The 12,887-nt window shown below is 37.2% G+C and overlaps 1 protein-coding gene across 4 annotated transcripts in view; it reads left to right on the top strand.

The window, feature by feature from the left end:
• Window positions 1–12,887, top strand: part of ABI3BP (ABI family member 3 binding protein) — a 268,734-nt gene that overhangs the window by 99,033 nt on the left and 156,814 nt on the right. For all 4 annotated transcript variants that reach the window (XM_047723248.1, XM_047723222.1, XM_047723232.1 and 1 more), the window contains exons 4-6: window positions 1,222–1,354; window positions 11,948–12,129; window positions 12,705–12,757. In XM_047723248.1, the coding sequence (XP_047579204.1) occupies window positions 1,222–1,354; window positions 11,948–12,129; window positions 12,705–12,757 (368 nt within the window). The remainder of the gene's footprint in view (window positions 1–1,221; window positions 1,355–11,947; window positions 12,130–12,704; window positions 12,758–12,887) is intronic.

The raw sequence follows: 12,887 nt of genomic DNA, 5'->3' as shown, positions 1-12,887 counted from the left end.
CACTGATCCCATTCCTGAAGTTCCAAATATTTTTGAAAATGCAAATACTGCTCCCCCTAATATACTGGAAAAGAATCTAAAGTGGTTTGTTATCATCACTTGGTATTGCCCAAATCTGATTTGTCCCATCTAAACAAATGTTCTTCCTATGTCATCCCTAGTCTTCCAACAGTATTAGGAATGTATGAAAAAGAATGTATATGCATTTTCCATTTATTTTTTATTATTTTTTTAAAAGATTTTATTTATTTATTTGTCATAGAGAGAGAAGCGAGAGTGAGCACAGGCAGACAGAGTGGCAGGCAGAGGCAGAGGGAGAAGCAGGCTCCCTGCCAAGCAAGGAGCCCGACGTGGGACTCGATCCCAGGACGCTGGGATCATGACCTGAGCCGAAGGCAGCTGCTTAACCAACTGAGCCACCCAGGCGTCCCTGCATTTTCCATTTAGACACTCACTTCAAGAAAAGGAGGTGGCTTATTATAATAGTATGATAAGAGATTTTACACTTCTAAACTGGTTTTAAAATAGAATATAACCCACAAGCCAGATGTTAAGCTTTCTTTTTTTTATCTTTGATGTCCTTTCACACTATTCATAGTCTTGGGAAAAGGGGGAGAACAAACATGCTTTTATTGTATCTGTAAAAGAAATGAAGTGAGCAACACATTTGCATTATTTATTTCATTGGTAATAGCCACAACTTTCATAGCCATCCCTAACCCATAAGAAAATAAAACCTAGGGGCACCTGGGTGGCTCAGTGGGTTAAGCCTCTGCCTTCGGCTCAGGTCATGATCCCAGAGTCCTGGGATCGAGCCCCCCCATCAGGCTCCTGCTCAGGAGGGAGCCTGCTTCCCCCTCTTTCTCTGCCTGCCTCTCTGTCTACTTGTGATCTCTCTCTCTGTCAAATAAATAAATAAAATCTTAAAAAAAAAAAAGAATACCTAGGTATGATTGCCTATAATTTATATGCATGTACTACCCATATACACATACATATATATGCATAAATATACGCACATAAATTTCAAAATGATATTTTGTTTGGTTTCTGCTTAATTTTATGGGCAAAACATTGATAATATTTGTGTACTCCATCAGAAGAAAAGAAACTTGATGCTTTCATGCTCTTTATCATCTTCCTAAATCATTATTGTGCATTCTACCCCAATCATAAAAATCTACTGTGTTATCAGAGTTAACCTGCATGTTACCTCCCTAGGTAAATCACGCTCTCGCAAACCTCTCCAGCTGGTGGTTGGCACTCTGACACCAAGCTCCGTATTCCTGTCCTGGGGTTTCCTCATTAACCCACACCACGACTGGACGTTGCCAAGTCATTGTCCCAATGACAGGTAATTCATCCTAACAAAGGATTTATTTTACCTGAAAATTCGCTGTTGCTTTTAGTAGGATCTGTACATGCTTTGGAAGAATGTCTACGTATACGAGGTATCAAAACATATTGATCACTGATTAGCTCTATAGCTTGTTCTGGGTATCAGAGGAAGGAAGATACTAAGTGAGGGTCCCTACCCTTGAAAGAGTCATCACCGAACTGAACAGAAAACACATGCAAGCATTTTTTCTTCCCAAAGAAGAAAGTACAGGAGAGAATGAGCCCAATAGCAACTGGGAAGTACCTGTGAGAAGAGTAATAAAATCTCAGAGGAGGAGGCCCGAGGCTGTTAGGAAGGTGGTTAAAAGTAGGAAATGCTGACCTTTGGTTGGAAAGGAATGGAACTTTGATGTGACAGTTGAAGAAGTGCTAGAAGCAGTAGTCCTCGAAGGGTGGCCCCAAACCAAGCAGCATCAAAATCAGTTGGGCTCATTTCTCAAAGCCTCCCCTGATCTAGTGCAGAAGAAACTCTGAAGGTGAGACCCAAGAATCTGTGGCTTCACAAGCCCTCTGGAAGGTCCTGATGCCCAGAAGTTTAAAAATCACTGGTTTAGAAACCTGGAAAGATACACACAGGATGAGATGCAGACAGAGGAAAAGTACAGGTTTGCAGGACAAAAAAGGAAAAATCTAAGTATATTTTTAAATGATGGCCATTGATCCACCCAGGGCATATATTCGGCACGGTCTATGAGCTGGGCAGTGTACAACATGCTGAAGCTGGGAAATAAAGTGGTTGTTTATCATAAATATTTACTATGTCATATATATATTTTTTAAGGTTTATTTATTTATTTGGCAGAGATCACAAGTAGGCAGACAGGCAGGCAGAGAGAGAGGGAGAAGCAGGCTCCTCGCTGAGAGAGAGCCTGATGCGGGGCTCGATCCCAGGACCCTAAGATCATGACCTGAGCAGAGGCTTAACCCACTGAGCCACCCAGGCATCCTTATGTTATCTTTAGAATTCAAAACTGTATCTGACAAGCATTCCAAATTCTCAAGCTTCAATCAAGGCATTTCATTAACTTTTTTTTTCAATTTTAAAAAGACTCAAGGTGATTTTTAAATTGTTAAAGTTTTATTTCCTTTCTAAATAAAAAAATATATTGTTGAGGTATAATTGAAATCCAGTACAATGCCCAGCTTGATCAGTTACCAAAAAAAATGCATAATTATGTATCCTGTGATCCAACAGGAAATAGAACACTGTCATCCCTCCAGACAGAGCCTTCTTCGAGAAGCAACCATTGATTTGAGTTCCATCCCTGTAGATTAGGCTGCCTAATCTATAATTACATGTTAATAGAATCCTACAGTGTGTTAGTTTTTATGTGTCCTTGTGTTTGCATTGAGTTTCTATTTATGACATTGCAGATATTAAGAATTCATTCCTTTTTTTTTATTCTTGAGTAGTATTCCATTATGTGAATATTCCAGCATTTATTATCTACTCTCTTGTCAGTGGACACCTAATTGTGTCTTTTTGGGGGGTTATTATGAATTTAGACTTTATAAACATTTTTGTATAAGATATTGTGGATATAGCTTTTAATGTCTCTTAGATAAATACCTAGGAGTGGAATGGCTGGGTCACAGGGCAAATGTATACTTAATTTTGTCTTTTTGCCTGACTTCCATTTACAGTCCCATAGGCATTATGAGAGTTCAGACTGTTCCCCATCCTCACCAGCATTCCATGCTGTGAGCATTTTGCATTTTCACTGTTCTAGCATAGCAGCGTCTTGTGGGAGTTTTAATACACACTTCTCTTGTACTGACAATACTGAATACTTTCTCATACATTTTTTGGCTTGGTCTCTCTTGTGTGGTATTTTATTTTTGTCTACATTGAATTAGAAAGAAGGACCTTCTTTAAAAATGTTTGTAAGTTCTCAAGAGTACCTTTCATATGACTTTGATTAGGAAATCTAGACTAAGAACAGTAATGGATTTTCCTTCACATGTTCATAGTTCTGAAGGAAGAAATTATTGGAAAAAGCCATGTAGAAGATATTGCCAAAACCAATTTTTTTTTTTTTTTTGAAAAATAAGCTTGAGATGTTTCAAAGTATCTGAAATGTTCCTTTATCACCCACCACTAAGTCCATAACTTATTTTGTTTGGAAAATGGACTCTTAAAAGAACATGTTGTTTTGTGATAATTCCAGCTTTACTGGATTGGTCCAGAATGCCAGGGCTGAGAAAACATTTATGGATTGCTTTCTTATTCCTTTTCATTTTCTTTAGTCTTTAATTTGAAAAGACCAAAGGGGAGTGGGAAGGAAGAAAGAAAATTTAGTGCTCTTGCAGCAAAATGCAGCTGATTTTAATACTAACTTGCTTGATAAATTCATGAAGCTTGGTGATGTACAAATTCATAGAGAAAGCTTTGGACAGGATTTCTTCCCATCCTCAAACTTTCCTTCAATTTCACTTGGTCCTACCCCTTCATGAAAGCATTTACCTGACACTTATTCTAATTGAGAGATGTTGTCATAGTTTGATAGCATAAGGAGATAATAGGGAGAAGGAGAGGAGCAGATGATCTGGTAAAGCTAGAATATTAACAAGGCAGTTGATTAGAAGACCCAAGCTACTCAAACCAGTCACTCACCTCTCCCTCACCCCCTTGCTCACTTACCCTGGCTTTGCTGTTCTCATCAAATTGATGGAGTCATGCCCATCAAATCACACTAGTCAAAATCATAATTCTGCTGAGAATAAAGTTTTCTTAAAAGATTCAATAATAGTATATCGAGATGCTCATAGATTTTCAAACCTGAACGAGTGGGACAAGCAAGGTACCCTTGACAGAAATAGTAGAATCTTAGGACATAAGTAAAAGGGAGGAATTCAGTGGTGATGCCTAAAAAAAAAGCAGTTGGTGTACTTGTGGATTTCATTTACACATGGTTCCCTTCTTCCTAGTTAATACTGTTAATAAAGAACTGACATTTAAAGTCTTGCTGGAATCTGAGGAAAAAAAATAGTAGTCCTTATCTAAAAGTTCTGGAACTACTGTTCACATTATAAACACCCAAATAAATCCACCAGGAGTCTAAATCAATGTAATTAGAAGCAGATTTGGAGAAGTCTACCCCTATATGATGGTAGGTTGTTTTTTTGGTTTGTTTTGGTCTGTTTTAGAATTTCAACTAAACCAGTAGGTTAGAATAAGGAATAGTAGCTATAGGAATGATCACTTGAAAACTGGAAGATTAATACGCTGAAGTTTTCTTCAGGAGTACCTTTTTTAAAAAATCATTGGAATCTGAACACCCTTGGCTTGCTACAGAAACAGCAACTGATATCATTGTAATCCATTGGATTCTATATTGGCAACCGGTATAAAATCTCTGATTCTAAAAACAAAACAAAACAAAATAAACAACAAAAAAACAATCACTTCCCATTGATTCATAAAACCCCATTCATACTATGCAATGCAAATAATTTATTGGAAATATTTTTCTTTATACTTCGATTTTGGGCTTTCTGTATCCAAGTCCTGTGTAAACTGCTGTGCTTCATTTTGTTTTAAGTTTGGGAGTATCAATGGAGTATCATGTATCCTTCATGACACGTGGCTCTATTCCTGTTTGTACAGGGTCCATACTGGTATCCATGTTCTTAAATCCTTTTCTGGATTCACATTGGAAAGTAGATGTGCTTAATTACAGTTTTTATTCTTAATAGACTGCAAATGGAAGAATGTACACCTTTGTCCTCAATATGTCTAAGGTCCAAAGAAAGCTTTCCAAATTGGCCCAAATGAAGACTAAAACATGTTTTTAACCAGAATTTATTTCCTCATTAATAGCTTATTTTTTCCTTTCCATGTCTCCAGCTTGTTAAAGTGTTCAAGATTGCTTTAGTTCTCACAGTTTGCCAACTTATTAAAGCTTTCTGATTTGTTTAAAAATCATTTTCACATTTTTTAACACTTTCATATTGTACTTATTTACTGTTAATGTAGAACAAGGCGCCACTTTTCCACCAGTCCAAAGCAGGTCCTTGCCTTTCTCTTTGTTCCCCCGCCCCCTAGTTTTTAAGAAGCAAATATTTTTATGTCTGTGCATTTTCATTTGATTGATCCCAATGCCTGTTTATCCATTTCTTAGTACTTTCCAAACTACATTAATTCTTCCATTCATTCTAACTTGAAACTTTATTGATTTTTTATTTGTCCTCTCCTATAGCTAATGATCCCCTAGGTTTTCTGGGTTCTTTCTTTGGGAAGCACTCACATCAATGTTTCTATTTCTCCATGTCCATGCCAATGATTCTAATTCAGACCCTTGTCACCTTACCCTGGTTCCTGGGAATCACATCCAAGCTACTCTTCCTGGCTCCTTTCCTACACCGGTCCATCTTGGCTTCTGCAGTGCCAAGGAAATTAAGATTATCCACCATCAGCTCATTCTTTCTTCACCCCAGATTCTTCTGCCTTCTCTTCTTTCCAAGGAACCCATTTCTGACCTTAGACAGTGCTCATCATCCCATCCCGTCCATGCTTTGTAAATCTGCACTCTCACGATGGTACCCTCACTGCCACAGGGGTCCTGCCTCCTGCTTGCAAACATGTTCAAGATTTCCCTACCTCAAAACAATATCTGTTGATCTTATTCTCTCTTCCAAGCAATTTTTCAGTCTCTTAATCCCAGAACTTCTCAGACTGGTCTGCTCTCTTGTTCCCAGTTTCCATACCCCACACCCATAGTCTTTATTCCCTTTCAGTGGCTTCCCTTCCCTTACTAACTTACTTCCCTTCCCTTCCCTTACTAACTTACTAACACTCCACTGATCATTTGTGGCCACAAATGATCAATTAATTGCTAAATCCAGAAGAGTTTTCTCAGTTCTTACCCTTTTTAACCTCTCTGTGGAATTGGTAGCAATCTTCCTTTTTTGACATATATATATATATATATATATATATATATATATATATATATATATATATATATTTATTTAAGTAGGCTCCATGCCCAGTGTGGAGCCCAATGCTGGGCTTGAACTCATGACCCTGAGATTAAGACTTGAGCTGAAATCTAGTCAGAGCTTAACCTACTGAACCAACCAGGCACTCCTTTTTGACATTTTTATTTAGATTATCCTCTTAGCCTTTTCCTCCTCTCTCGTGCTAATTTGTTATCCTACCTCCGCAAATGGAATAGAGTTTTATCCTTGGATCTCTAGTCTTTGTTTCCCCCTTATCTCATCTATATGTCTTTAACTATCACTTGAAGTAGACCAGTGCTTCTCAATCTTTGTGCACACAAATCATGTAAAAGACCTTTGCAATGCAGATTCTGAGGAAGAGCCAGAGATTCTGCACTTCTACAAGGTCACAGGAAGTGCTAATGTTGCTTTTGTCCTGAGAGTGGTGGGAGTGACAAGGGTGTAAATGACTTCCAGTGCTGACATCTGACCTTGACTTATTTCCAAAGTTTCTAAGACCATATTTTTAGTTGATGGAATTCTCTCCATTAGAGGGGCCAAATAATGGTGGTTAGTACCTCAGACTCCAACTAGATTCATACCTTCTATAATACCAAAAGAACTCCTTTTCATTACTTTAATTTCCTTCAAGTTTAGAAATTCAGTTTTCATTTTATTTACAATTTTCTTAACATCCGTATCCCATAAGGAATCTAGTCTCATCAGTTATTTTGTAAAGATATAACTTTGATCTATTTTCCTTTTGTTTCTTCCATGATTCATTCCTTTGTTCTCTCATATCTGGACTACAGCACTGAGATTCCTCCCTCTAATTTTCCTCTAATTCTTCCACTGCTGGTAAGTCTAGCCTCCTTTGTAGCTGCTCAGCTTTATTCACCAGCTGAAGAATATCCACCAGCTCCCCACTGCCTAGTGAAAGAAATCATAGAATCTCTCAAACTGTCTATCTCCAAGAATATAGGAATCATGCTCCTACCATTAGTTTTAAATCTGGACTGCTTGGTTTTCAGTCCAGATTTTGTGTTGAAAGAAAGCAGGGATAAAAAGGGAATATTTGTTTTATTTTTGTTAGAGTGAAAAATATTTAAAGCGTTGTTCAGCACAGAGAGTGAGTGAATGGAATAAGGAAATGGTATAAAATTACCAAGATGCTTATGTGTTGGCAGAGGGAGAACTCTGGAATCAGAGGGAGTAGGGTGACAAGGAGGGAGTGATGGGGAGAGACACTTTGAGAAGAATAGTGTGAGGACAGAATTTAGATCAACAGTCACAGTCTCCGTAAGGCAAGAAGCAAAAATATTGACAAAGGGGGTGTCAATAAGTGTTCTTTGATATGAAGAGAACAAAAAAAAAAATGTGCAGAATAGATGTTTTAGGAAATATAATGGTAGTTAATTACAGAGAAACAAAAACATTGCTGAAAAAAAGCATAGAAAGCCCAAATGATAGCCAAGCACATGTATCAAGCCAGGCTAGTTTGTGAAAGGACTAAGATTATCTTGACATTACTCAATTTTTGCTCTTGGTAAGTCACTCCCAGTTATTTCATAAATTTTGTTTATGGGGTTTCTATCCTGTGTTCTGTCTCTGTGTTTTATTGGAATAAGATGCCTAATATGCAGCTACAGTCATCTTTTAAGAACAGAAAGGATCTCAAAGATTGTCTAATCTACTCGCATTCTCTTTTGAGGGAGAAAAGTGATGAATAAGTGGGCAAAGACTCCCATGAGAGCAGGCTACTGGTTTGCAGCTGATAAATGTCCAAACCAAGCCACTACTTGCCTTCTCCACATGTCGAGGAGCTATGGATTTTATTTAATTACAATAACCATTATTGACAATATTCATACTATCAGGGATATAAGCAGAGATAATGGTACTTGAACGGAACACTACCTTCAACAGTTCCTTACCACTTAGGATGTGAGATGTTCTTATTCTTAAAGTCCAAATTGCTAGAGGCAGGCTTTCCAGAGTTCTGATCTGATGACCTTCACTGACTGCTACCTGTATCTTTACTGGACTGTTGCACTTGCGTCCGAATTTAATTATTAACAGAAAAGGGTGGGATCAGCGTTTAATCCTCAGTGTCTTTAGACAATAATGGGAAGTCTGTGACTCTATGTTACGGTAAATACACAATGAAATAATAAAACTTACGTAATGTTAAAAGGAATTAGGATTGTCCTTTTCCTTTCTGGGTCATTTTACCTATCTTTTTTTCCATCTCCTTTTGCCAAGCACCATACTAGAAAGACAGGCCAGTGCGATAATAAAGGTATTAGCTTAGGAGTCAGAAAACAGCCATTTGCCTGGCACTGTCATTGATTACTAGAACTTAGACACTTATCATCTCTCTTTTGCTCCTATAATAATTCTTATTCTCCCTTCATATTTTATTGTATGAATAAACTGAAACACATTTTAAAATCTTAAGCCCTCTGCAGATGTTCGGTGTAGACATTTATTGTATTTTCCTTCAGTTTGCTCTGATTTTCGAGGAATGTTGAGTTTGGTAAGTGAAATCTTACACAATGACACATTGAAAAAGATTACTGTAAACTTGATTGCTTAGATCAGTGTTTTTTGGTGATGGGGTTATTGGCCGTTTAGAGTAATTATATTCTAATTTTAGAATGACCCCATGAGCACCTAAGTGTCTGTTCTATTCATTCCACAAATATTTATGGAATACCTTCTGTATACTAGGTTTCAGCTTTGTTTATTATCATAAGGCCTAAATCTAGCTTTAAAATCAAGGAAATGTGATTCATTACTTTACACCAAATAGTCTTACTGACTCTTTTAACACTTAGAACTTGCCTGTATTATACAGTTATCAATTAAATCGCTGTTAACAAAGATAACCTCTCTGAAGCAGAAGAGAAAGGTTAGCTGTCTGTATGTTTATTTTGCCTGACAAACTTGGTATCAGAGAGGGTATTTCAAATGCTTTATGATCCAGGTAAAAAATTTGCAGGATGGATTTTTTTTCTTTTTTTAACATGTGGGTAAGTTTGTAAAGCATTTTTTTTTAATTTTTTTTTTTTTTGTAAAGCATTTTTATACCATTTCATTCCTAGAAAGCTGATGTAAAATCAAGCTATAGGTAACCCTGGAATCTGGCTTTTGTTCATTATGTTAGCTATGCCCCCCCCCCCCCATTACATGAGAAATTGAGGAATTCAGACAATTATCCAAAGTAGAACTGCATAATTGCGGTAGCCCATCTGGTCTGATTGCAGCTTCTCTGCACTTCTCTGGCATCATGTAGTATCCAAGGCAAGGAAAAAAAAACAGTAAAAATTCCATGCAGCATACTTGTCAATAAATGTTTCATAGATCTGTGTTGATGTTTCAACTCACAGGCCACAGGGGATTACTATTCTATACTGTTTGTTCCCAGTAGCAGTTAATATTTTGGCTGAACAGTCTCCTTCACTCATTCTGGCTTTTGCTCCTTTGAAATCAGGGACTGGAGCCCTGACAGTAGTTTTACTAGAAAGAAGGAAGATAATGAACAACTCCAAGCATTTCAGTAGCTTGTAACTAGTAGGAAAGTAGGCTGAATATACAAATACGTTCAAGGTACAAATGTACAGAAACATAGAAAATGACCCCTTCTCTGTATTTGTTAAACCATACGGCCCCTGCTGACTTCACAGACATTCAATGTGTGCATTTGTACAGGGTCCCCTACTTAGAAGGGCACATGCTTGGTTTAATGCTCTACTGTCTTTGTCTTGAAATTCTTAATCGTTTTTGAACAAGGGGTCCCATGTTTTCATTTTGGAGTGAGCCTCATAAATTATGTAGCCTGTCCTGGCCTTTGTTTCCAGAGATTCTGGGTAATTGTGTTTGTGTAACATCGACAACTAAGAGGCAGCACAGTAAACGTTTTTTAGCGCAAGTGTATGAGTGACATTGTAAAGCTTTAAATAAAAGCAACTAGCCTGAACCTTTGCCCATTAACTTATGCTACAGTGGGGAGTGGGGGAGAGGTACTAAATTTTTGAGAGAATATTTAAAATAGAAGAATCTAAAATAGTACATCAAACACCTATGTTTCCATATCATACTCTGCAGGTATAATTTTATGTACTGAAAATGTTTATTCACAAGTAAAAAGCAGATAAAATCTACCTGTTGGCCCCACTTCTAATCTCATTTATCTCACTGGGAACTAAAGCTCTAATACAAATGTTGGATCCTTGCAATATTTGTTGTCCTTTTACACTGCCAGGAATAGTACATGGTAGCATAGTTTTTTTGTTTTTGTTTTTGTTTTTGTTTTTGTTTTTGGTGAGCGTTTCAATATTTGTGTAAGTCATTTGAGACTATATGTATCATCTTGTAATTTGCTATTTTCATTCAATGTTTTATTTGTAAAATCTGTTGATATTGATACACATAGCTCTAGCTCATTCATTCTTGTTACCGTGTGCAGAAAATCTCCTGTCCTGATCTGCTGCCCTCTTTGTGAGGCTGTTTAGAGCAGAGTCAAGAGGAGTGTTTGTATTCTGGTTCTGCCACTGGTTAAAGTCACTAGGTGGGTAATAAAGGGGAAATTAAGTGATCTTTCTGAATCACTATTTTCACATTTGTAAGATGGGATTAATAACTTCTACCACTTAAGATGACTTTAGGACATTTAAATGAGATACCATATATAAAACCTCACATGTGATAAAAGTGCAAAAAAAGTGGTGAGGATTTTCATTACTTTACCATAGGTATGATTGAATATTTTGAAGCCCTAAGCATATACATGACCATGATCTTAAATTCGCATTGTTTCTTTTTTTTTAATTGTACACTTAGCTTGGCTTTGTTCCTGATTCTATTTTTATGATGATAAGAAAATTTTACCCTTAAAAGGCAGTCCTCAATGCATCTTAGAGTTTCAGGTTCCCCTTTCACAAAATTGAATGATACTACCTTGATGGGACGTTCTGTGGCATAAACCCATACAGTTCTAGGCTTAACCTCATATAGCTGAAAGAATACAGTATGACACACTTGGAAAATTATGTCTATACATGATGCATAATTGGAAAAAAATGAACATCCAGCATTCTCCAACTTTCCTTTTGCAAAGTAGTAAATAACAGAACTGAGAGGTCCGAATTCTGTCTGTAAGTACACTGCTGCATGCTCTCCAACTTGGAATTAGAAATTAAAAATAAGTACACACTGAGCAATTTTTTTCATGTTCTCTGCAATTTCTAAAAAATAAAAAATAAAAACAGAAGTCAGTATTAAACACAGTCCTTGAAATAGATGGGAATCTGCGATGTATTAAGAAACTTGAAATAGCGGGGTGCCTGGGTGGCTCAGTGGCCTCTGCCTTCGGCTCAGGTCATGATCTCAGGGTCCTGGGATCGAGCCCTGCATCAGGCTCTCTGCTCAGCAGGGAGGCTGCTTCCCCTTCTCTCTCTGCCTTCCTCTCCACCTACTTGTGATCTCTCTCTCTCTGTCAAATAAATAAATAAAATCTCTAAAAAAAAAACAAAAACAAAAAAAAATTTGAAATAGCTTTCTGAACCTCCCTGTGAATTTCAAGTGTCGTATTTTGGTTATTCAACAGATACTATACAATTCGCTATAGAGAAAAAGATAAGGAAAAAAAATGGGTTTTCCAACTCTGTCCGGCCACCGAAACAATCGTGGAAAATCTAAAACCCAACACGGTTTATGAATTCGGAGTAAAAGACAATGGAGAAGGTGGAATTTGGAGTAAGATTTTCAATCACAAGACTGTTGTTGGCAGTAAGTACCTGGAACTGCGTCAGTGAGCTTTCTGTCATTTTTACCCCCCCTTTTTTTTCTAAGTACTGAATTTTTAATTATTTTATTCTTAAGTATGAGATAAGTTAGTTGCCATCCTCTAGTACTTAAAAAAATACAAAAGTGAACAGAATTTGAGTATTGGTATTTCAGAATCTTTTATGTTAATGAATTTTTTTTAAACAAACAAAAAAATGATAAGCTGATGTTTGATGCTTCCATTGATAACAGTTCTTTGGCCATTGTAGTATTTTAAGTCAGTTTCAGATCTATGAGCACCAACTGAGTGAAACAGCAGTGATGTGTGCAGGTGTTCAGAATTGAAAGCAGGGCCAATAGAAGTGAACATAAAAAGACTCTGGGGGGCCTGGGCTCTCTTCCTGTGATCCCTTCATTCAAACTGCATTGGACTCAGTGTTTGAAATGATAGTGAACAAATAATATGATTAACGTGCCGGACTTAGAACAGGAGTTCCAGTTCTTCATAGTGAATAGGGAGAATTAATTTAGGAGCACAAAGAATGAAAATAATGTTATTTTCCCCTTGTTTCTGTCAGGTAAAAAAGTAAATGGGAAGATCCAAAGCACCTATGACCAAGTCCACACAGTGGTAGGTACCAGGTTATTCTCAGGAATGTTTTTATTGTTGTTGTTTTATTTTGTTTTTATCAGGAAATCGGTGGGTCTGTTAGGAAGTGCTGAAATGGGATTAACTGACAGGCTCTGGGGCTTCTGTAAAG

This window comes from Lutra lutra, chromosome 1 (assembly GCF_902655055.1).
Source record: "Lutra lutra chromosome 1, mLutLut1.2, whole genome shotgun sequence".
NCBI classification, from domain to species: domain Eukaryota; kingdom Metazoa; phylum Chordata; class Mammalia; order Carnivora; family Mustelidae; genus Lutra; species Lutra lutra.
The sequence above is the reverse complement of the archived record's forward strand: the minus strand, read 5'-3'. Positions and strand labels throughout refer to the sequence as shown.